At 41.1% G+C, this 22,870-nt stretch overlaps 2 protein-coding genes across 3 annotated transcripts in view; one reads left to right on the forward strand and one right to left on the reverse strand.

Annotated features, from left to right (window-relative positions):
* The window catches only part of cep72 (centrosomal protein 72), a 56,735-nt gene that overhangs the window by 24,435 nt on the left and 9,430 nt on the right, over nt 1–22,870 (forward strand). The gene's annotated exons all lie outside the window — the stretch shown is intronic.
* The window catches only part of LOC118798636 (tubulin polymerization-promoting protein), a 34,428-nt gene that overhangs the window by 6,484 nt on the left and 5,074 nt on the right, over nt 1–22,870 (reverse strand). The window contains exons 1-3 of one of the 2 annotated variants that reach the window (XM_036558080.1): nt 11,937–12,707; nt 9,565–9,648; nt 3,293–3,622 (exon numbers count right to left, since the gene is read on the reverse strand). In XM_036558080.1, coding sequence (XP_036413973.1) covers nt 3,293–3,618 — 326 coding nt within the window. In that variant the 5' untranslated portion in view covers nt 3,619–3,622; nt 9,565–9,648; nt 11,937–12,707. Of the gene's footprint in view, nt 1–3,292; nt 3,623–9,564; nt 9,649–11,936; nt 12,708–22,870 lie in introns of those variants that run through there. The other variant, XM_036558078.1, reaches the window with a different exon arrangement.

A 22,870-nucleotide genomic window follows, 5' to 3' on the forward strand; every position in this document is an offset into this window, starting at 1 on the left:
TCGTAAAAAGTTGAACGTTGAGGGACATTTTACAAGAAACTGTTCTACTTTTGTGGAAAAGTTTCCTGCTGGAGATGCGAGAAAAGCAGCTACAGCTGAGCTAAAGCTTAAAGCAGAGCAAAGTAAGTCTGCGTTTTTATTTGTATTATATTTTTAGCCTATACTAGCACATCAGCACATACTGAGACAGATTTACAGCCAAGATGGTAAAATGAACATATAATGTTGTGGCTCCCAAGGTGGTTTGATTTTTGTTGAAAGGACAAAGTGGCTCTTCTTAACGTTTGGGTTGGCGACCCCTGTACTAAGTGATGTGGGTCACTTTCTGCAGAAAAGTCCTCACTGACATTTTGATTCTAGTTACCGCCCTGATCAGTGTTGTTTACTGTGTGCTGTGAGCATCCTGACCCATCAGAGTTCCAGATGAGTTTCTGTGGGTGTGTGGAAGAATCAAGGTCATCATAGTCCAACAAAAGTCTATTATTTTGTTCAAAATTAGGGCTGTTTCACAAACAGTGTTATTTTGTTTGAGTCCTGGAGCCCGGTTTTGGGTAATCTGAGTGCTCATATTATGCGGCCCTACTGTGAGTAATTTGAGTGCTGACCACTACAGAGGAGTACTATAGATGGTAAATCCTGTGTTCCTTTGTCTGCATAACAGTGATGGGAATGCAGGTCCTGATAATCGTTTTAAGACAAAACAGCATTGCATGCTGTGAAAACAGGACAGTCTTGGTTTCCTGGCTCTGTGTAAATTCACTTAGCTTCAGTGTTTTTTTCAGACAGCCCCTTAGATGTTTGCCCATATCTCTCCAACTTCTGACTCTACAAATTGACAAGATAAACCCCTAAAATTTTAACTTCTAGTGAGTTTCTAGTTATCTTCTAGTAATCTTACCCCGTTTAGCTGAATGTCTGAGTCAGGGATGTTTCAGTCACATTTTAAATAAAAGCAGACCCTCAATCACCTCCTGCTGTCTAGTCCATCACATCTGAAATTGACCACTTTGATTTCAAGGCCGCAGACATAAAAGAATGGCCAACACGGACACCAGAGTGACGATGTTGGTCAGCAACATCAGCCACGGCAACAAACTGTGGACCAGCTTTTATCGAAGTGTGACTGACTGTAAAATGATCCAAATTCGAGCAGTGTTTGGCAGTCAGAACACATGTATGAAATAAATGATATGAGAAATTCAACAATTTTTTTTTTATTACTGTTGATTTTCTTTGGATTTTTCTACAAACTTAAATAATTCTGATCAAATTAATGCAGGCTTGTCTTTAACCATGTCATATCAGTGGATGAGCTGTATGCTTTTGTTTGATTGCAAATGGTTTCACAACCACAATATGCAGCAATATAACTGCAATAAGATATTGTGCTGCTCTATTGGGAGCCACTGTGTACACTCAATGCCTCAGTCCGACAGTGTTGTCTTGAGAGACTGTGGCTCTGCGATCAGCGTTAAAGCAAGTCTCTGCTGGCGATGACGTTGAATCTCTCTCAGTGCTCCTGTACGTCTCCAGCCGTGATTAAAAGACGATTTGCCTCTTTGTTTCTGGGGCCCTGCATCGCTTTCGCCTGGAGAGGAAGACCCAGTTTCGTCTGGCTCCCCTCCCCCTCCTCCACTGCAGCCTGGTATACATTTTATAGCCTAGGCCTTTAAAACACATGCACTCACTCCCATACACATACATACATATATATATATATATATATATATATATATGTATATATATATATATATATATATATATATAGTATCTGTATGTTATGTAAATTCTACTTCTTATCCTGATCTTACCCTTAGGAAACGTGGAGTTTTATAGAAGCACATTACAAAGTTAGGCCCATTTTGTTGGTCCTATAAGTTAGTCCTGTTTTTCTCTCTCTCACACACACACACCTGCCAACAGCACACACACTTGTATTGCCAAGTCTATTGCTCTGTTGCAGTCACACATCAAAACACTCAGGTCTGCAGCAAAAACCAGCTTCACCTCTAAAACAAAAGCACCAAAGCAGCACTTTTTCAGCACGTGGCTGTTTAATGACAGTTTGTCGTTTAACTGATCAATGATGGAAGAGACCAGCTCCTGCGTTCTTCATGTATACTGGGAGTGTGTGAGATTTAGTGCTGTAGGTAGACAGAGTGTCTGTGCTGGCTTGCTTTGATCCCACTGTGTCCCGACGCTGTCGAGCAGAATAATCTTTATTCTGGGGGTTCAGTCAGGGCGAAGCAAATCTCCTGAACAGAGCCCTGCTCAAAATCACTCAGGCCACATCCTGGTGCATGTAAACTAACCAACCACCAGAGTATTTTAAATGCTTCGTAGACGCAAGTCCTCTTCACTGTGAAAACCTGCACTTCGGTTTTCTACGCTAAGGTCGCATTAATAAAAATCTGGCCTAGTTTAGACACCATTGAGTCACTCTGGCCTGCAGACATCAGGATTATTCAGAATGAGCCATCATGACCTCCTGTAGCTTCGAGCACTGTGAATGTGGACCTGAATCAGAAGGGTCCACGATTCTCCCCTGATAAAAAGCAAATATTGTGTTAAAATTTAATTACAATGTAATTAAATATATTACTTTGCGATAGCATAGAAAGGTCAGAAGCTTTTGCTCGTTCATGTAGGTAAAGATCATAATTGTTGACTGGGCTTACAGTTGCTTCAGGATACACTGCTTCAGAGTTTTAATTAAGTGATTTTGACTGCTTTATTGTGATATTCTGGGTCACAATCAAGAAAGTAGTCTTTTATTTAAGAGTAAAGGCTAATTTGTCAAGGACCCCGTGCTCAATAACTGCTAGTGATCCAGGGCACCCAGTTTGAGAACCATCAAGGCTTAATAAGATCCTCACTGTACATTCTCAAAATCCCTATAATAAAAGTAGAGATTAGCATTAGTAGAGTAGCGCTATTCAAGCTGGATTAGCCTTCCCAGAGGGGCTTGTGTAATGTAATGTGGAGGAATTCACTGGCTGATTTGGACAGGATAAAGTGTCTGTGTAATTTCCCAAATTCCCACAGATAAACCAGAATGAACGGTCATAGCTCAGATGTTCACATCAGAATTATTACTATTAGACTGTAAAAACTACACACACTGCAGATTCACACTGGATTAAAATCACTCCACAATTATTACTGTCAGACTGTAAAACTACACACTGCAGATTCATACTGATCTCATAGTCACTTAAATTATAGGGCCCCTAGTAAAGCTACAGCAGTAGACCATTAATAAGACTCCATATTAAAACCAAAGATGGCCTACTTGACTTTGGAGAAGACTATGTCCACGTCCGTGAGCGTGATTGTTTTGCCATCTATGACACCACAGTCCTTGCACAGCTTGGACCAGTTTTTGCCGTGCATTTCCTTCCCTGTGGCTCGTGTGTCTCCGTGGATGGCGAAGCGTCGGAAGGCCTCCTCCAGCGCCGTGAGCTCCACCGGCGTTTTGGCTCCTGCGCCTCCGTCACTCGTTCCGTTTGACTCCGTCGATAAACGCTTGGCACGCTCTTTCGAATGCTCGCTTGGAGGCCGCAGGGGCGTGCTGTTTGGGACGGGGTGCTTGGCAGTCTGAACTTTAAACTCTTCCATGGTGCTGAGGAGAAAGAGAGCAGCAAGGTAACAAACAGCTTTCATATGCAGACCTAATGCTATACTTTTTCTCATCACCAACTTCCCCTCCACCCTCTGAGCAGCCCATTCAGCTATAAGGGCCAGGTAAGATAACATTAATGTCAATGTGAGCTAACGTTCACTTCAGTTTGAAGAGATTATCATTTACTGAAATCAGTTACAGTCAGTATACACAGACAGTGAGTGTGCTTACATGCACTTAATAATCTGATAACTGCAGAAAATCAGATTTTGACAGTAATCCAATCAACACATTTACATGCACTTGAGTAATCAGATAATGGGGAAACTCCGGGTCTACATGAATCAGACAATAATCGTATTTCTGCTTTGCAACGAGCCAATAAACTTCCAAAAGCGTTTTGTTGAGTCTCGCAGCAACGCTGCTCACTTATTTCCGGTCTGTTTTCACACATGCGAAAGAAATCAGAGTAAGAGTTTACATGCACTGAGAAATCTGATTACTGAGCTAAAATCCAGCTCTCTTTAGTGGATTTCTTATCAGGTTTCTAGATCGGAGTTTGCTGTTTACATAACTGTAGAAATCTGATTATGAACGGATTATCGAGTGCTTGCACTCAGTGATAAATAATCACACATGGCTATCTAATGCGAGCTGAAAGTATAGATCCTAAGTGGTTGGTTAGCTCTTTGCAGTAGACAAAAAACTGAAATGTACCTTGGCGTATGGCACTGCCTGACCTCTACAGTTCTGTATCAGTTTCTCTACAGCAGTGTTTCTCAACCCTGGTCCTGGAGGCCCACTATCCTGCACATTTTAGTGTTTTTCTGCTTTAACACGTCCACTTTATCTTAATAATGGGCTGTTAATGAGCTGATTAGTTGGATCAAGTGTGTTGGGGGCAGGGAAAACACTAAAAAGTGCAGAGCAGTGGGCATCCAGGACCAGGACCGACAAACACTGCTCTATAGTAATGTGCAAAAATCAGTGACCATCATTCTTTTATCTCCATTTCAGTCAAAATGAGCAACATGTACAAGTACAAAGCCGAAAATGTACATTAACAGAAAATAATACAAAAACTAACTAAAAATAATATCAGAATTTTCAGTGTCCACTCTTTGCCTTTATTACAGCTTCTATTCTTTTTAGGAGACTCACTTTCAGGTTTTCAAAGAAACCTGCTGGGATACTTTTCCATATCGCCAAAGTACAGTCTTAGAAGTTGGTTTAGCATTTTCAGATTCTCACGTTTCAAGTAATCCCAAACTTGTTCGGTGATGTTGAGGTGTGGACTCTGGGATGGTCAGTCCATTGCTCTGAGAACTACTTTGCAAACTCTGTTTTGATTTATCTTATATCTAATCTCCTCAGACATATCACCTGAGAAAATAATAACTTGTGCTTACAGGCCTTTTTTATTGGAAGTTAAATGAATGATGGGTGGTCTCTGACTTTTGCAGTGCTGCCCATTATATATGGCAGGGGTCAGCGACACAAATGTTAAGAAGAGCCAGTTTGTGTCATTTCAACAAAAATCAAAGCACTATGGGAGCAGCAACATTTTATGTCCATTTTACTAATTTGACGTTTTACCATCTTGGCTGTAAATTTGTCATAGTATGTGCTAAAGTCCTAGTATAGGCTAAAAAAAAAAAAAAAAAAAAAAATATATATTATATATATATGTATGTATATACACACGTGTGTGTGTGTGTGTGTGTATATATAAAATATATATATATATAAAAATGCCTTATACTTTGCTCTGCTTTAAGCTTTAGCTCAGCTATAGCTGCTTTTCTCACATCTCCGGCAGGAAACTTTTCCGCAAAAGTACAACAGTTTCTTGTAAACTGTTCAGGCTTAAAGGTCGGTGAATTATCAGTTATACATTAATTCCAGTGTTTAAGACCATTTATCCTTAAAACTGAGTTTAAACTGTTTGTTAGAGCAAAGCTTTATTTTATTGCAAAGCATTGTTTAACTGCAACAGAGGATTAGTTCTTTTCTACCTTTAAATCTAGTTCTGCTGTGGGGCCGCAAGGGGTCAGTAAAAGAGCCGCAAGGGGGCTGTAAAAGAGCCACAAGGGGTCGGTAAAAGAGCCACATGCTGCCGACCCCTGATATATGGGGATGTGCCGCTGCTCTATAGTTTTGTAGATTCATTTCCTCACATCAAATCTAGAGAGTACAAACTGGTAGGAACGTCCCTTGACCATTCTGTGAATTGTAATGCCTTCATTGTGGTGGGAGTCTGGGAGTACCTTTGTTTTCTACAATCGAAATACAAGGCAAGATGACTTTGATCAAAACAAGATCAAAGCCATTGCATGTTGGTATTGCCACTGTGTCCTTCACCAAGGCACTTCATCCCAAGGGCTTTGGTACCCATTTGTTATTTGCAGTTGACGCAATTTCTGAGAAGTCTCACAAATAGGACCAGAAGCTCCTTCCACCGAAGCTGTATTGCAGACTTGTGTGTATCTTAGACCAGTGAACGCCTTAATTTTAGTTGTAAACACTAGTCGTGGGCAGTACAGGTCATTTCATCCAGCCATAAGCCTAATTTGATCCCTGGGGACTGTCCCTGTAAGTGGCGTTGGTAAGAGATAGTAGATAAGAGGGTCTGATATCTGGTAAATAAATATTATGGGACACCGGAGTAAGTATGCTGTTCACATGGTCAGCTGAGTCAACGAGCAGCACCCTCATGGAAATTGGCACAAAATGCGATTCACTTCATACAACAATACAAGCACCAGTTAGAATATTCTCAAATGACATGATACTAACTAGCTTCCATTGTTTGCATCCCTTTAATGATCTTTTAAGTATGTGGTTTATGGACTCGTATTTTATAATAGCTAAAGAAAATAATGGAGATTTCCATCACCTCTGAGCACAGGCACGTTTCTCTACTATGAACTATTTCACGTTAAAGCACACTGAATTATTTGTCGTCTCAGTGACTGAGTTATGTAGACATTTTGAAAAACTGGTGGAATTCCCCTTTAATATTTGACATTCTAATGTCTAGTGTAATCATTAATTTTCCTTGAACACTATCTTACATTAGCTTCACTAGTAGTACTTTACTACTAGTGTTAGTAGTACAGTCAAACCTGGTGGTTGGTGTAGTGTAGTGGGTAACACCTCTGCCTTCTATGCTGTAGACTGGGGTTCAGTCCTGCCTGGGCAAGCACTCTACACTATACCAATAAGAGTCCTTGAACAAGACTCCCAACACTACCTTCACCTACCGGTGCGAAATGATCAAATTGTAAGTTGCTCTGAATAAGAGCGTCTGCCAAATGGCATAAATATAAAAGTGAATGTAAACGTAAACCTATAAGCAACTGCTTTAGGATTCATAAAAAGCTGCCCGGCTTGTTATTCGAAAACAATAAGATAGAAGGAAACAGTAAAAAGAGCAGCTGTTAGGCTGAGGTTAGCTAGCCATTCAGCAAGCTGCTCAGACTGGAAAGTGTTTTTTTTTTTAACTCTAAAATAGTAAATATGCATATTTCGTTAGAAAAAACTTAATGACTTATGATTTATTTACACTAACTGAGAACTTTATTAGGCACCTACCTAAATAGCTTGTATTTACATTTATTGCCGTCAGCTCCACTTCCCATATACGTGAACTGTGTAGTTCTACAGTTACAGACTGTAGTTCATCTGTTTTCTCTGCATACTTTGTTAGCCCCCTTTTACCCTGTTCTTCAGTGGTCAGGACCCCCATGGACCCTCACAGAGCAGGTACTATTTGGGTGATTGATCATTCTCAGCACTGCAGTAACTCTGACGTGGTGGTGGTGTGTGTTGTGCTGGTCTGAGTGGATCAGACACAGCAGTGCTGCTGGAGTTTTTAAACACTGTGTCCACTCACTGTCCACTCTATTAGACACTCCTACCTTGTCGGTCCACCTTGTAGATGTAAAGTCAGAGACGATAGCTCATCTGCTGCTGCACAGTTTGTGTTGGTCATCCTCTAGTCCTTCATCAGTGGTCACAGGACGCTGCCCACAGGACGCTGTTGGCTGGATGTTTTTGGTTCTCAGTCCAGCAGCGACACTGAGGTGTTTATAAACTCCAGCAGCACTGCTGTGTCTGATCCACTCAGACCAGCGCAACACACACCAACACACCACCACCACATCAGTGTTACTGCAGTGCTGAGAATGATCCATCACCCAAATAGTACCTGCTCTGTGGGGGTCCTGACCACTGAAGAACAGGGTGACAAAGTATGCAGAGAAGCAGATGGACTACAGTCTGTAACTGTAGAACTACGAAGTGCTCCTATATGGTCAGTGGAGATGAATGTAGATACAGGGTAGGTGTACATTAATGAAGTGCTTAGTGAGTGTATATGCAAAAAGTATAGTGACAGTGGAAGAATGTCCTGTAATGACAGTAGTTGTCCACCTCTGCTGATCAGTGTTGCTCAGCCTTGTGCTAGTTCTGCAGGCTCTGTTTGTGCTGCATGTGAACAGGACAGTGGAGATAGCTGGCTGTGGTATGAAGCTGAATGGGCAGATGTGGTGCTCTGGCACTGAGGTGATGCGTTATTAATAGACTTGTGTGGAATTCAGGCCCAGTCAGCCGAGGTGCTAGCAGGGATCAGATGGATGCTCGAAGCGCCAGACACTCTTCCCTTCTGCATTATAGAGCACACTGGTCTACAAACGAGAAAGAATTACTGCTAAAGCATGTGAACGCTGATAACAGCGCATGCAGCAGGTAGGAGCTAACTAGTTATACGAATAAGATTGTTAGTGAAGTACACTGATCAGGCATAACATTATGACCACCTCCTTGTTTCTACACTCATTGTCCATTTTATCAGCTCTACTTACTATATAGGTGCACTTTGTAGTTCTACAGTTACAGACTGTAGTCCATCTGTTTCTCTGATACTTTGTTAGCCCCCTTTTACCCTGTTCTTCAGTGGTCAGGACCCCCATGGACCCTCACAGAGCAGGTACTATTTGGGTGCTGGATCATTCTTAGCACTGGTGGTGGTGTGTTAGTGTGTGTTGTGCTGGTACGAGTGGATCAGACACAGCAGTGCTGCTGGAGTTTTTAAACACCTCAGTGTCACTGCTGGACTGAGAATAGTCCACCAACCAAAAATATCCAGCCAACAGCGTCCTGTGGGCAGCGTCCTGTGACCACTGATGAAGGACTAGAGGATGACCAACACAAACTGTGCAGCAGCAGATGAGCTATCGTCTCTGACTTTACATCTACAGGGTGCAGATGGTTTCACACGTGCAGACTGAGAAATCCGAAAGAAATCAGAGTAAGAGTTTACATGCACTGAGAAATCTGAGCTAAATTACTGAGCTAATATCCAGCTCTCTGTATTAGATTTCTTAATCAGATTTCTAGACCTTACTCCAATCTAAGAAATTAAAGTGTGCTGTTTTACGTGACCATTTGAATAATCTGATAACTGCAGAAATCAGATAAGGATTGGATTACTTAGTGCATGTAAACACACTCAATGTTTTATAATGGTTTCCTGGCAAAATCGAATCATGAAGTGCCTAGAGATCTCCACCCCTGGTGCATGTATGCATATATATAATACTGTTTATTGCCATGGTACAACAAATTTTGGTGCATTTGTAAAAGAACAAAATATAAAGAACAAAATATTATCATTCTTAACTTTAATGTGGATTAATGTAAAAAGTTTTTGTTCCAGGTCATTTTGGCCCATGTTCACAGGATATAAAGGGAAGTCGTGTTTTTTCAAATGGTGTAAACAAATAAAAATAGCACAAAATGGAACTAAAAGGTCTGAAAGAGATTCATATATTCACTATGCAGCGGAGTAGTTTCACATATGATACATACAGAAAAATATTCACATACAGGCAGCACTCAGGCCTTTACGTGAGGAGGAAGAAGAAGCAACAAAAACTCACCTCGGCCCTCGAGGTCCCCTCCCGCTGTCTGTCCTCACCTCAGCGTGGCTCAGGTCAGCGCGTTCTCTCGGTCTCCCGGCGCAACTGAAACGACAGAAATGTCCGCTCTCAGACTCACTGCATCCAGCACAGCCATCGAGGAATGAAACGTGATGGCCGAGACGATCAAAGTGCAAAGTGCTGCACTGTTTGACTGTAATTTGTGCTGCCAGTCAAGTTTTCACTTTCACATTCACTAAAACCACAACGGCACACTGTGCTGATTAATGAGCTGTGCTGCACATGCCACGGCTTGTGGTGCACAAAGCCTTTACAAATAATCCTCATTATCATGAGCAATGTCAGTACAGTCACACTGGATTTACTGTCAGCATTCACATCTGGCATCTTGTGTAATTCACAGATTTTACTGTGTTCATTTAAACCTGTTTTATGGGTGTAAAAGTAGTGAGTCAAGAGTGCAATATGAAAATGAACAAACTTAAAACATTTTTGAAGTCAGAATAGCTGTGCCAGGCTGCTGGTTCATACATAAAATGTCTTGCATGGAACTAAAAGTTTGGTTTTTAAATGGTTTTTCACTGTATTTCTATATTTTTACATTTACTTTAATGGCCAGTCACAATACCCATTAAGAAGGAAACATCTTTCAGTATTTGTGTCCACTCTTTCCCTTCATTCCAGCTTCCATTCTTTTCAGGAGACTCACTTTCAGTTCCTCAAAGAATCTGCAGACACACCTCCAAAGTTCAGTCTTAGAAGCTGGTTTAGCATTTAACACATTCAGTGGTGTTGAGGTCTGGACTCTGGGGTGGTCAGTCCATCGTTCAGCTTCTTTGTTTGATGTGTCCGTCTCCTTTTCTCAGTGAGGTTCTTCTTGATCAGCTACACATCCTTTCAGACCCACAGCGCTGAGTCGTCTTCTCACAGTGGAAGGATGGACAGAAACACCTGTGGATGTTTTCAGATCTGAAGCAGCTTGATTTTCTCCTCTCTCTCAGAGACGAAAGCTTTAAGTGCTGTTTATCTGATGGGGGCAGTTTTGGTGTCTAGCAGGTTTTCCAGGTGGTTGTTATTTCTCTGTAGCTTTTAATCAGGTTTTAATTTTCAATTAATTTTCCTTTGACTTTCTCCTTCCTTATTCAAGTGGATTATCTTGTATCTAATATATATCTCCTGAAATATGAATAACTTGTACTTAATGTTTTGACTGGAGGTTAAATCAAGGGTGGTCTCTGACTTTTGCACTTCCTAATGCAAATATACCCAATTTTGACCTAATGAAAGGCTTTTTAAGACCTGATGAGTCAAACTGACTACGTTGTGCAGGACAGGTCAGCTCTGCCTTATAACACTAACTGCTCAGTGTCCAGGACAACAGGACACTCATTGTTTTGCACTGTACACTTTATCAGATCTGAGCACCAACATTACTGTGCATTACATTTTATTTTCCAGATATCCTCCTCATTATGTACAGCTGTGTGCATAAGTTTTGGTACGCCCGCTCAAAAAGATGACTTTTTCTCACTTTTCTATGTGGAAAATAAATTCCCCTTCAGAGAAGACAATTATGCACATTTTAATGCACAATTTATTTGATGAAATCAGTATTTTGGGGGGGAAAAAAAAACATAAAATGTGCCCTGTGCAAACGTTATGGCACACTTAGTATAGAAAATAAATAGAAATTGTGCACTAAAAACGCCTTGTTCCTTGTAGAGAATGTTACTTTCAATATATGCAATTTGAGCAAGGATGTTAATACATTTGCATACAATTGTACCACAGAGCTGCAGATTTCAAAGCAAAACCAGAGAGTATTTAGCTGTCAGCTGCCTCCAGGTAACCCTAAGGCCACTATTCATAGCTGTGGAAATGTTTTGACACCATAAATTTAACAGCCCCGCTGTTGATATAAGTGTTTTGGCAGCAGTCACTCGATTGTCTGTTTGGCCATAAACCTACCACCCATCAGACGTTTATTACTCCTATCATTATTGTCATAAAAGTGTCAAATTAACTGGCACAAATGAAAAACTTGCTACAACTAACGTTTAGTTACTTTGTTTTATTTTCCAATCACAGCCAATTAAGCGACGATCCAGCAAAGACAGCGCTCACCTCCCAGTAGCTCCCATAGCGGACCCACATTGCAACCAGGAGAACCTCAGAGAACCATGGATGTTGCCATGGCAAAAATACACCCTTACAAAGAGCCCGAAGCTTTTCCTCAGCTGTTTCAGCACAGCAGCACTCAAGCAACCCAGCCAATCACCGAAAATAAAACACACACTGGTCCTTAGCTACCAGCAGCTGGCTCTGAGCAGAACTTCACCTCCAAAACTAAACATTGGCATGATCTCACTCACGGATGGCTAAAGCTGCTTCTCTATCAGCTCCTCCTGCTCCTCCTGAATGCTGGCACTGCGACCACAACGACTCAAATCTGCATTTATCACTCCGCAGCTCAGCTCAATAGACTAGAAGTGAGCTACATAAGTACAGTCGATGTACAAGCGGCTCCTCAAAACCACTTGAAGACGTCCCTGTTCAAGAGCTTTGTGTTTTACGGCTCATTGTAGTAAGAAACAAACCTTTATTAATCTCCATCAATAATGCCATTCAGGCAGAGAAGCACTGTGGGTCCATTGTGTAGAGACGTGCCAGTCTTGTCTGGGGCACTCCACACTACAGACAGCGACATCTCCAGCTATCACAAGGCAGAGGTCACTAGCTACGTTTGCATGCACACAATAGCTTGATACGTTCCTAGTTAGTCAAAGAAACTGGACCGAATCAAGAGGTTTACAACGTTAAACGTCCCCTTCGTGATTCACCTAAGTCATGAACCCATAATGAGTTTCTCTTCATTCTCAAAAACACACAGAGGAGTGACGTAAGGAGGATTTACATCATTTTACAATAAAGGGGTGCACTCAGTGCATCAACTGTGATAGTTTTGAGGCGATTTCTTTCCAGAAATGATAAAATCGCCTCTAAACTATCAGTTTCCGGGCTGCAGCATCAGTTTGTTTCCTCAGTGACTTCAGCACTGGAAAGTTTAGCGAGTCAGCTCTCCTCATTGCTCTAGATATCACCTAGAACACTATTTTACTACACACAACATACAGAACCTCACTATATTCCTGTGGTTTAATCTTTTCACCAACTGTATGTCAGTAGTGTAAAACTGCACATTAAACAAAAAACAAATTGAAATATTAAATAAAAATTTCAGGTCACTTTTATAAGTTTCCAAATATCATAAGAAGGAATGGTTCAGCTCTTAATGTACATGATTCACTAAATCACAAATCTTTGTAAACACTATGATACGGCTTTACACAGTGAAGCTTTCATGCAGCCATGCTGCATGTTGTGAGTTGCCTGCAACATAATTTCTGTTCAACATGACAGTTTTGGTGTCTACCAGGTCTTATAGGTTAATCAGTTTTTTTCAATTAATTTTCCTTTGACTTTCTCCTTCCCTATTCAAGTGGATTATCTACTCTAATCAGAAATATCTCCTGAAAAATGAATAATTTAATCAGCCCCGGCTTTACACAGTGAAAGTTTCATGCAGCTAGCTGCATGTTGTGAGTTGCCTGCAACATAATTTCTGTTCAGCGTAACAGTTACACGAAGCAATTCGGAACTTTCAACCACCTAAAACGTATATATTTTATTTTCTTATCAGTGATTTTTAAAAATGTCATTGGATGTTAAAAATGTCTACTGACGTTGCGTGAAATTTTTGCGGACTTTCTCTTGACATTACTTTTTATATTACTTTATATACAGTCGTATGCAAAAGTTTGGGTGCCCTGGTCAAATTCCAAGTTGTTGATTTTCTAGGCGTAAATAAGTAATCTCATGATCTACAGAGACACACTCTTCTGTTCATTTTAATGCTCAGTTACTGTTTATTTGCTGAATTTAACATAATAAATATGCAAAAAAGTGAAAAAATGCAGCATGTACAAAGGCAATGGCAGAACTGATATGTAATATTTTTTTTTCCCAATATGTTAAATCCAGAAATGCATAGAAGTTGTGCTCTGAAATGTTGAAGAAATTTGAGAAAATATTTGCAGAAATATTACAATTTTTTCTCTGTAAATAATTTGACCTGGCTGTTTCAAACGTTTGCCTATGAGTGTATGTTGCTATTGCAAACAAAGTAGGGGAGAAAAAGAAAGATATTTTAGCTGAAAAATAAAAGGGGAAAAAAGTATTACAAAATATAAAGGATTCCTTTGAATTTACATTATTAAATGTTTGTTGCACATAAATAAAATGTTACATCAGCACAATTTCTGTGTTTCAGTTCACGTCTTTTGGCAAGCATTGATTCAGGTTAACAGACTGAATGGTATTTTTTTTTTTTTTCTAATAGACAATCAATAGCAAGAATATTTACACATTAATGAGAGCACTGGTTGCAACCAGTGCAGCATTTCCCTATGAAGCATGTGTGATTCAGGAGAATAAATGTATAAGGATGGAAGAAAGCAGCGAAACCCAAACCATCAAGCACCCTAAGCTAAAGCATACTGCCACGACAGGCGTCCATTTATATACTACCTCTGATGACTTTATGCGTGGTGGTAGACGGTTCGCAGATCACTATTGACAACAACGCAGCAACTTTTTTTCTTTGACAACATTTTATATTTGGCTTTGGAAGTGGGCCCTGCGCTGACGAAGTATCGTCTCACTTTTACAGATCCCTCAAGCATGTCTTTTGAATATCTGGCACTTCAGAGTACATTTAAAGGAAAATTAGCTCAATGCTATAAAACCTGGGGTTCTTTTTGTCTTAACTTAAGATCTGACAGGTCAAGATAAGATTTTTCGTATAATTCGTATTACAGACGCAAAACTGATCTTAATTTAAGAATCTTATCTTACAGCATCTTTTCTTATCTCATGTTAGGAAATCTTAATTTAGTCGATTGAAGTTGACAATCAACTGTTGTGTCTGTTTCCTAGCAAACGACCATACACGCACAGCTGAAACGTAAACATGTAATCAAGTTAGCCAGACAGCTAACGTTGGCTACCGTTACTGAAGTAAAAAGGTCGAATAAACTGTCAGTTAATCATATTGTGTCAGCTCTTCGTGCTGTTTATCAGAGCGTCGCCGCTCCCCAGTTTCAGTCTCCATTTCCCAAATGCTTTAGCCGAGCGCGCTAACGTTACTCCTCCTAATAAACAGAGACACATTCAGCTCCGTCTCCTCATTATTCACCACCATCACTGTAATATTTCATCATCAACATTAACACACAAAGATAATAAGAGGGACGGTGGAGATCGAGTCTGCAGAGTCTGAGGTTTTGAAACGCTGTTTACTCGTCAAAGCACCGCTTTCAGTGTAGATAAATGTAACGTCATTATGCTATGCTACGCTGTGCTGCCTGACACAGCACAAACCAATAGGTTTATCTTAAAGTTAAGAAAATATTTAGGATATTTTGGCAAATTAGCATGTTTCTATAATACTGTTTCTTATGTGGAAATAAGAGATTATAGACTTAAGAACTGTCGTTCTGTAATGGCTTCTGTCCTAACTTCAGTCTTAACTAAAGTCGCCATGACAACAAAGCAGATAAGATATAATCTCAGACTAAAGAATTTTCTGTAATATGGTCCCTGAAAGCTTGACAGTGGTAACTGAGGATAGTGAAAGGTTGCTGAGCAGTGACTGAAGGAAGAGATGAAGTAGACATTTGGGAAAGATGTGAAGGCTGTAACACAAGTTCTTTCACTGTGCCAATAATAAAGACCCCACCGTGAGTCAAAACAGCTGTTTAGATTTTTTGATAATTGTGCACAGGGGCCCACTAGTGGCTGGATCCCCTGGGCACTTGGCCATAAAACCCTTGGGATTATCTGGGCATGGCAATCACCTTCTGACCAAGAGTGTCAGATAATGAACTGAAGCGGAGAATGTGCTTGCACATTGTACTGTACCTATTGATTTTATGACTGTTATCAATAAAAGCATAAGTGATCCGACCTCTGCATAAGGCAAGTAATGGTGCTTTTCCACTGCATGGTATGGCTCAACTCGACTCAGATCTACTTGACTCTGCTGCTACTTCATTTTCCACTACAGATACAGTGCACACTTAATGTAGCTGGTCATCATAGCGACGTCCCATGAAACTGCCGTGATGTGAAGGAGACAGATTTTGTTCAGAAGGCAGCAAGACAGAAGACTGCTGAAAAAACAGGAGAGTTTGGGAAAAACTACATCAGAGTTCCGACAAGGAGACGATATCAGAGAACTTGTAGAGAGGAGAATTACACTCTGTTATGTTTTCAGGGTTTCACGAACGCTAGAGGGCGCTCCTGAGTAAATACAAAATGAATGGGTTTAGATGGAGCATTTGAGCAAAATCATAGTTTATAAATGCTTAAACATTTTTAATATAAAAATGTGTTCATTTCCTGAATACAGAACAGCATAAAACATTTTTAACATTCATCACTGTTTATATTTTATAGACGTTTAAAACAGCATTTCATGTACGTCCATGACGTCAGAGAGTGCGAACAGCCAATGAGCTGCTCCGCTCCCCAACCAGTCAGCACTCGGTAGTAGTAATATTAGCGTCCTGCTGCCCAAAACCCGTTCGCTGTAGAACAAAGGAAACATACAGGTGAGTTTTATTTGCTTTTTTAGTGAAATCCATCCTTCTACTTTCTAAAATTACAGGAAAGTTCTGGTTCAGTGATTAGAAACTATTTTAACTTTTCATTTTTAGCTGTTGAGCTCCATTCACCTCCTTTCATTGAGGACTCACTTGCGGGTGCCCTCTGCCATTTTGCAGTCCTGTTTAAATATAACGGGGGAAATAGGAAGTGGCCAGGCTTCTCATAAACCGGCTCTGATGATTCTGGTTGCTCAAAGGCAACACAAGAAGGTACATTAACCTGGCAGCTAACGTTAGCGTATGTGTTATATAGGCTGACCGTGACGATTCTCTTTGACCAGTCTGCAGTTTTTCCACGTCACCTTTTGATATCTGCTCAGCTTCCTTGGAACCTCAATGAAGGTGATGCCAAAATTAGTACCAGGTACCAGGTTTGCTTAATGGAAAACCGAAAAAGCTAGTCGAGTTGAGCAATTACTATGCAGTGGAAAAGCGGCTTACGACCTTAGTCATACCATGATATGTGCTGTTTACATAATAATCCACTGTTGCACATGTAAACACAGTTACTGAAAATGCAGGTCAGTAAACAAACTTTTTACACATGAGATCTCAAAGCTCTTACATTAATTCAGAACAAACTGAAATCCATCCGGGCTTTTGACAAAATAGTGAGTCATTCTGTACCACGTTGCACACACCAGTCATCACCTGAGTGATTCCATTCCCGTGAAAAAGCTGCCTTGTCTGTACTCGTATTTTGCCAAGTCACTTTGATTTGACCTGTGGGAGTTATGAGGAATCCTCACAAGTACAAACTTGGCACTGGTGCCGATAGCTTATTACTGCCATCTGTCTCTCCTTCACAGAAGAATCCGTGGCATCATTTTCTGCCATGAATCAGAGATGTAGTCTATGGAATATGCAGGCATATCCCATGTATCTACTATGATTTAGGGGCAGTTGTGGGCTAGAGGTTAGGGAACCAGCCTTGCGATCCCCTGAGCCGACAGTCTGTGACTGAGGTGCCCTTGAGCAAGGCACCTGACCCCCAACTGCTCCCCGGGAGCTGTGGATATGTGTGCTCACTGCCCCCTAGTGTGTGTGTTCACTAGTGTGTATGTGGTGTTTCACTGCACGGATGGGTTAGATTGCGGAGGTGACATTTCCCCACTGTGGGACTAATAAGGGTCACTTAATCTTAATCTTATACCCACTTAAAAACAGACAACGATACATAAGAGGTTCATTTATTCCAGCCAAAAACTTCCATTCATCAGTGTTTGCTCACAGCAGTACCCAGCATTGTGCAAGTACATCAAACAACCATTGGGAATCACAATTTTTTACCTGTTTTGGGGATTTTTTTAACCCAATTTTCTACCCAGTTTTGTCATGGCCACTACTTTCTGCTAGCTAAGTCTCCCCATCACACAAGGATGAAGACTAGCATGTTATATATCCAATTCACACAAAGCCTCACCACATCTGTTCAAACTGCACCATCATCAGACAGCTCAATACACAAGAAAACACCAGCTGCTAATTCTCTTACGTCAGCTAACAAGACTCCTGGGAGAGGAAGGTAGTAGGTAATTGTCCTACCTGGGACAATTATGCGTTCTTGCACTCCTGGTTACGGATGGCTGGGGCATCATCTCCGATCAAACTGTTTAGGCTAGCCTTGCTAATAGAAATCACAAAGCAAGCTCTGATGTGCGCTACTGAGCGACGTGTATCTGTTCGAGTGGATAAAACTTAACATATCGGCAACGTAGTTTGACAAGCAGCAGGAACAATGCTGATGTACTGGTTCGAATCCTTTCTAACGTATTAGATTCACTGGTGCTCCACATACAAACTAGATAACACCACGTACAAACATTCTAAAGGACGCCCCTTACCTGAATGCAATCAGGCTTCTTTCAGTAACCCCTGATCTCCCACTGTGTGGTCAGTTACAGTCTCGACAGGCTGTTACTGTTGGGGATTGAGCTGTTTATGCTCTGCTGTTATTGTTTGCCAACACCAGAGGAGGATGGGTTCCCCTTTTGAGTCTTAGTTCCTCTCAAGGTTTCTTCTTCTTGCTCTTAGGGAGTTTTTCCTTGCCACTGGCGACGCTCATGGGGGCTCGGACCCAGGTTTTTCTGTAAAGCTGCTTTGCAACAGTGCCTGTTGTAAAAAGTGCTATATAAATAAGCTTGACTTTTGAGGTAGCGAACATTAGAGATACCTATTGCAGGAACGGCCAGTCTCTTGGGGTAATGAAAGCCTTTACCCTTGATGTAGCCCTTAGCACAGTCCAGCCTTGGTCACAGCGACGCAAACTCTGTGGCTGTGGCTTAATGGTGAAACCCCATTAGAATACAATGAATAGGAAAATCATCAGTTATTGTTCAATAGAACGATGAGGTGAGTATACAATGTTTGCGATAACTGCGCTGAAATGCAATCTAGAGCAACCACTTATTTTTGCACTTCATAAGGCAGACATCTGGTGTTCTCTACTGCAAGTGCTCCTTTGGAAAAGAGAGAGAGAGAAAAGGAGGAGGAGGCAGAGAGAGAGAGTGGAAAGAGAGCACATATCTCTGGAGATGAATATGTGTGGCGATGAGTGCATGCTTACATGCATTCGCCTTCTGGGGATGCTCTGCACAGATGAATGCTTAGACAATAAATTGGCCTATTTTAAACGCAGGCTATTTATAACGGGAAATGTGCAGTGGAAGCCTGACTGGCCAAACGGCTGCAGAGGACCCTCTGAGCGTGAGGCCAGCAGAAGGATGGCGGAGGTGGAGCCGGGCTGCTGATGTAATCGGTAAACAGGAAGGGAGGGAGGTGTAGGTTGATCGGTGCAGAGGAATGTGCGCATGTTAGGGCTGCATAGTTATCATTTGTTCATCGTTACCATGATATCGGCCTTTGCAGAACTAAAACTGTGGGAGCACTCAAAATGGAAACGAGCCATTCTGACCAAGCACAGTTTCAGGAGAGTTTCTGTGTGTGTTTAGATGAAGGTGTTCATGTAATCTAACAAAAGGAAATTATTTTGGTTAGAATAACACAGGTTGGCCTCCTAAGGCCTTATTCACACATGCTACCTCTGTGTGGTGTGAGTGATGTGGCAGCATGAGCGCTATAGCTTGAACGCGCTGGCCTTTCATACGTACAGTGTTTGAGTTGCGGAGTAGCAATGAAGTTATACAGACATTCCCGTTTCCACTCGGATAAATGATCTGTCACTCCACTCAATAAAAATATCATTTATGAAAGTGCACCGTATGTTTGTTTATCCTCGACAGCATGACTTGTGATTAGGCAAAAGTGTCAAGCCTGGTAGACCAACCAGAAAATCTGTGTGCAGCAATGTTTAACTAGTATTTTATAAAGAATTAAAAAGTTTTAAAAAATTGTTTTTACGTTAGTGTACGGTTTTCTGTTCAGTTGATTTTCATGACTTACTTCAATGTATTTTGCTGCGTGATGCACATGAAAAAATTGGCGCCAGGTCTATTCTCTAAACACTGCGGCGCTTCAGTGCGGCGTCCGGGATGCTCTGCCGCTTTGCACACGCTGCCTGTATGAAAGTGCTGACCAGTCAACATGGGAGCTGAAATGAAAAGCAAGACTTTCCGCATCGCTCACGCCACGCAGACGCAGTATGTGTGAATCAGGCCTAAGTGGCTCAACCATCTAAGCACTGGCCCAAGTTCGATCCCCGGTGATGTCACAGCCATCCGTAAGTGGTCCAAGAGTCCAAGAGATCATAATTGTCCTCCTTCTCCTGGGTGTCTATTAACTGATGTAATAGAATTAGCACTTAGTGTTCTCCTCCAAGCGTGTTGAGCTCTGATGATGTTGCATTAGCAATTGCTTGAAAAGATGTGGTGGAGCTTCAAGAGTCTTGAAGGACATCACTGAAGGAAGCTCATGCTAGTCTTCACTGTCCTAGGTTTGGTAGGATGGTGAAGACTAGTACAAGCTATATGTTGCCTTAGCAACAATTTGAAAAGATGTGGTGGAGTCCACCCTGAAGCCCAGCTGCTCACATCCTGGTGCTATGACACTGTATGTAGATCTCTTGCTTAATCCATCTTTCACATGGTAATTTCCATGAATGGGCCTCTTGATGAAACCAAATTATTCCTAGCTACTGCGATGCACTGAATTAATTTACCACCAAACGGGTCTTTAGAAGTACAGCACAACGCTGATGCCGGCAATATCAGTAATTCGGCAGACAGAGCTGGACAGCGCATTTGGGACAGAAAAGACCAAAAGCAACTGCAAAGTGGAAAAAATGCTCCAGTTACCCATGAAACACAAGACGTAACACAGCGAGAAGCTACACTTGCAAAGAGACTCCCAGCTCTACTGTTACATAGGCAAATATATTTGCTACAAAGAGGCCAGATTTTTACACACATTGTTTTAGCTTCTAAGTGACCCTTCCATCCCATCCACCTGTAGTAGTGCATCATAGTGCAGTAGTTACTATGATAGACGAGACCTTAAGCTCCTTCTGCGGACTACACTGGACAGATGCTCGCAGGAGAACTATGGATAAATCAACAATCAGCAAACTAACAACAGCAGCAGCTTAGTGGAGCTACAGTTCCCCTCCAGAGCCTCCACTGCAACAAGAATACAGGAGCTGTATGAAGGAGAGGCTACAATCACGGATCAGTGCTGAACCACTGACTGTATATGTAATATATACACTCACTGACTACATACATGATATGTGGTATAGAGACTTAATGACTATGTATGATATACATGATATATACACTCATTGACTACATATGAAGTATATGATATATACACTCGTTGACTGTGTATATATATATATGACATACACATTGTATATATGACATGATAAATATACTCATTGAATATATGATATATACAGTCTATATCATAGTATATATGATAAATATGATACATACACTCATTGACTATATGATATGTGATATATACACTCATTGACTGTATATGTGATATATGATATACACACTCATTGACTGTATATATGATATATATTCACTCATTGGATGGAACATGCAGCCGCTGTTGCTCTCGCTGGACATCGGTGATGAAAATTAGAAGCTGTTCACTCTGGAAATCACGATTTTCACCTTTAGGTTCTCCGTTCACACAACGAAAAAAGTTACTAAATTACTGAAAGTAAGAAATACATCGAAATAAAGCTCATATGGTCTTTTTTAGCTGTAACAAAATGCATTTTTGTTATGGCAAAAATGGGCAAATTTGAGCGAATAAATGCGATTAATAGCCATTAACTGCACTAAAGAACGTGATGAAGCGCGATTCGTCATTTTAATCATTTTCAGACGTCTGTCAAATTATTGATTCATCATTTGTGTTTTGAATTTATTGCGATGTGTACTGAGATCACATATTGTGCAGCCTTGCGGAGGAGTGTGCGCTGCCTGGGCATGGAGTGGGAATCATCTGCTCCAGTCTCTCAGCGCAGGACTGAAACCCTGCCAGCTGACCACACGGCCCGGGCTTTCGGAGACGCCCCCACCTGCTCACCCAGTCACCCGCTGACCACTGCCTCATTACAACACACATGCACCAAAGGCCATTTTAATCCTAGTAGCCACTGCTATGCTGTCCAAATGTCTGGAGCATCTTGATGTGATATCGGACAGCAACACCCATTCATTCCCTCTCAGGAGTATTTCAGACACAGAGTATATTAGCCAGTATATTAGGTCCACCCACCCTGCACACTCACTGGCCGTTCTATCAGAAAAGCCTACTGGGGAAGTATGATTGTTTTTTGCTGTCATGATGCATTACATCACAGCACACTTTTGAGTATCTGATGAGTATGGTCAGTACATCTGACCGCATTCTAGCCATGATGTTATTTGTGATAACAGCATGTTTTTTTAACAACAACAACATCATCACTCTGCTGAGCACTGGTTGCTAAGTAACGGCTGCTTTGTGGCTCACAAATGTAGCACATAGAAAAACAGAATATGGACACTTCTATAAGACAATATTTCACCTGCAGCCCACTTGGTCAGATTCTGAAGAAGAGAGTGACCGCAGGACTGCACATCAATGACCCTAAATGAGGTTTTTCGGTCGGCAGCCGTGACCACAACTAAACAAACAGGAATCAGCCAGAAACGGCTAACAGCATACAATTCAGCAACTAAGACAGGGCTGGAAAAAAAACCCATTCAGCTTCATCTGGAAAACACTGAAAAAACTGAGCTCAACCTGATATTCACAGTTTTACAGCACAGGAAAGTTGGCTTTATATTAGACTTTCATTGACATTTGACTTCCTTGTAAAATAAACGTCCAAAAGTGACCAAACCTACATTCTCTCACTCCTGAAAGACCAAACTACAGCAAAATATATTTCAAAATTTTTCTGAACATAATGGTTTGGAAACAGTAATAGTAATACAGTAATAAGGGTCCGTGCAGAAAGTGGACATCCTTGAGTTTTGTGTTTAACTCAATAAATCACATCGCTTGTAGTAAAGAGAGCAGCCTAAAGGAAGCCGCTCTCTTCACTATGAATGATTTGATGTGATTTTGCTAGCTAAAAACACGCACTTTGTAGATGTTCCCTTAATGACTAAAGCATCTGT

This window comes from Colossoma macropomum, unplaced genomic scaffold (genome assembly GCF_904425465.1).
Source record: "Colossoma macropomum unplaced genomic scaffold, Colossoma_macropomum, whole genome shotgun sequence".
NCBI lineage: Eukaryota > Metazoa > Chordata > Actinopteri > Characiformes > Serrasalmidae > Colossoma > Colossoma macropomum.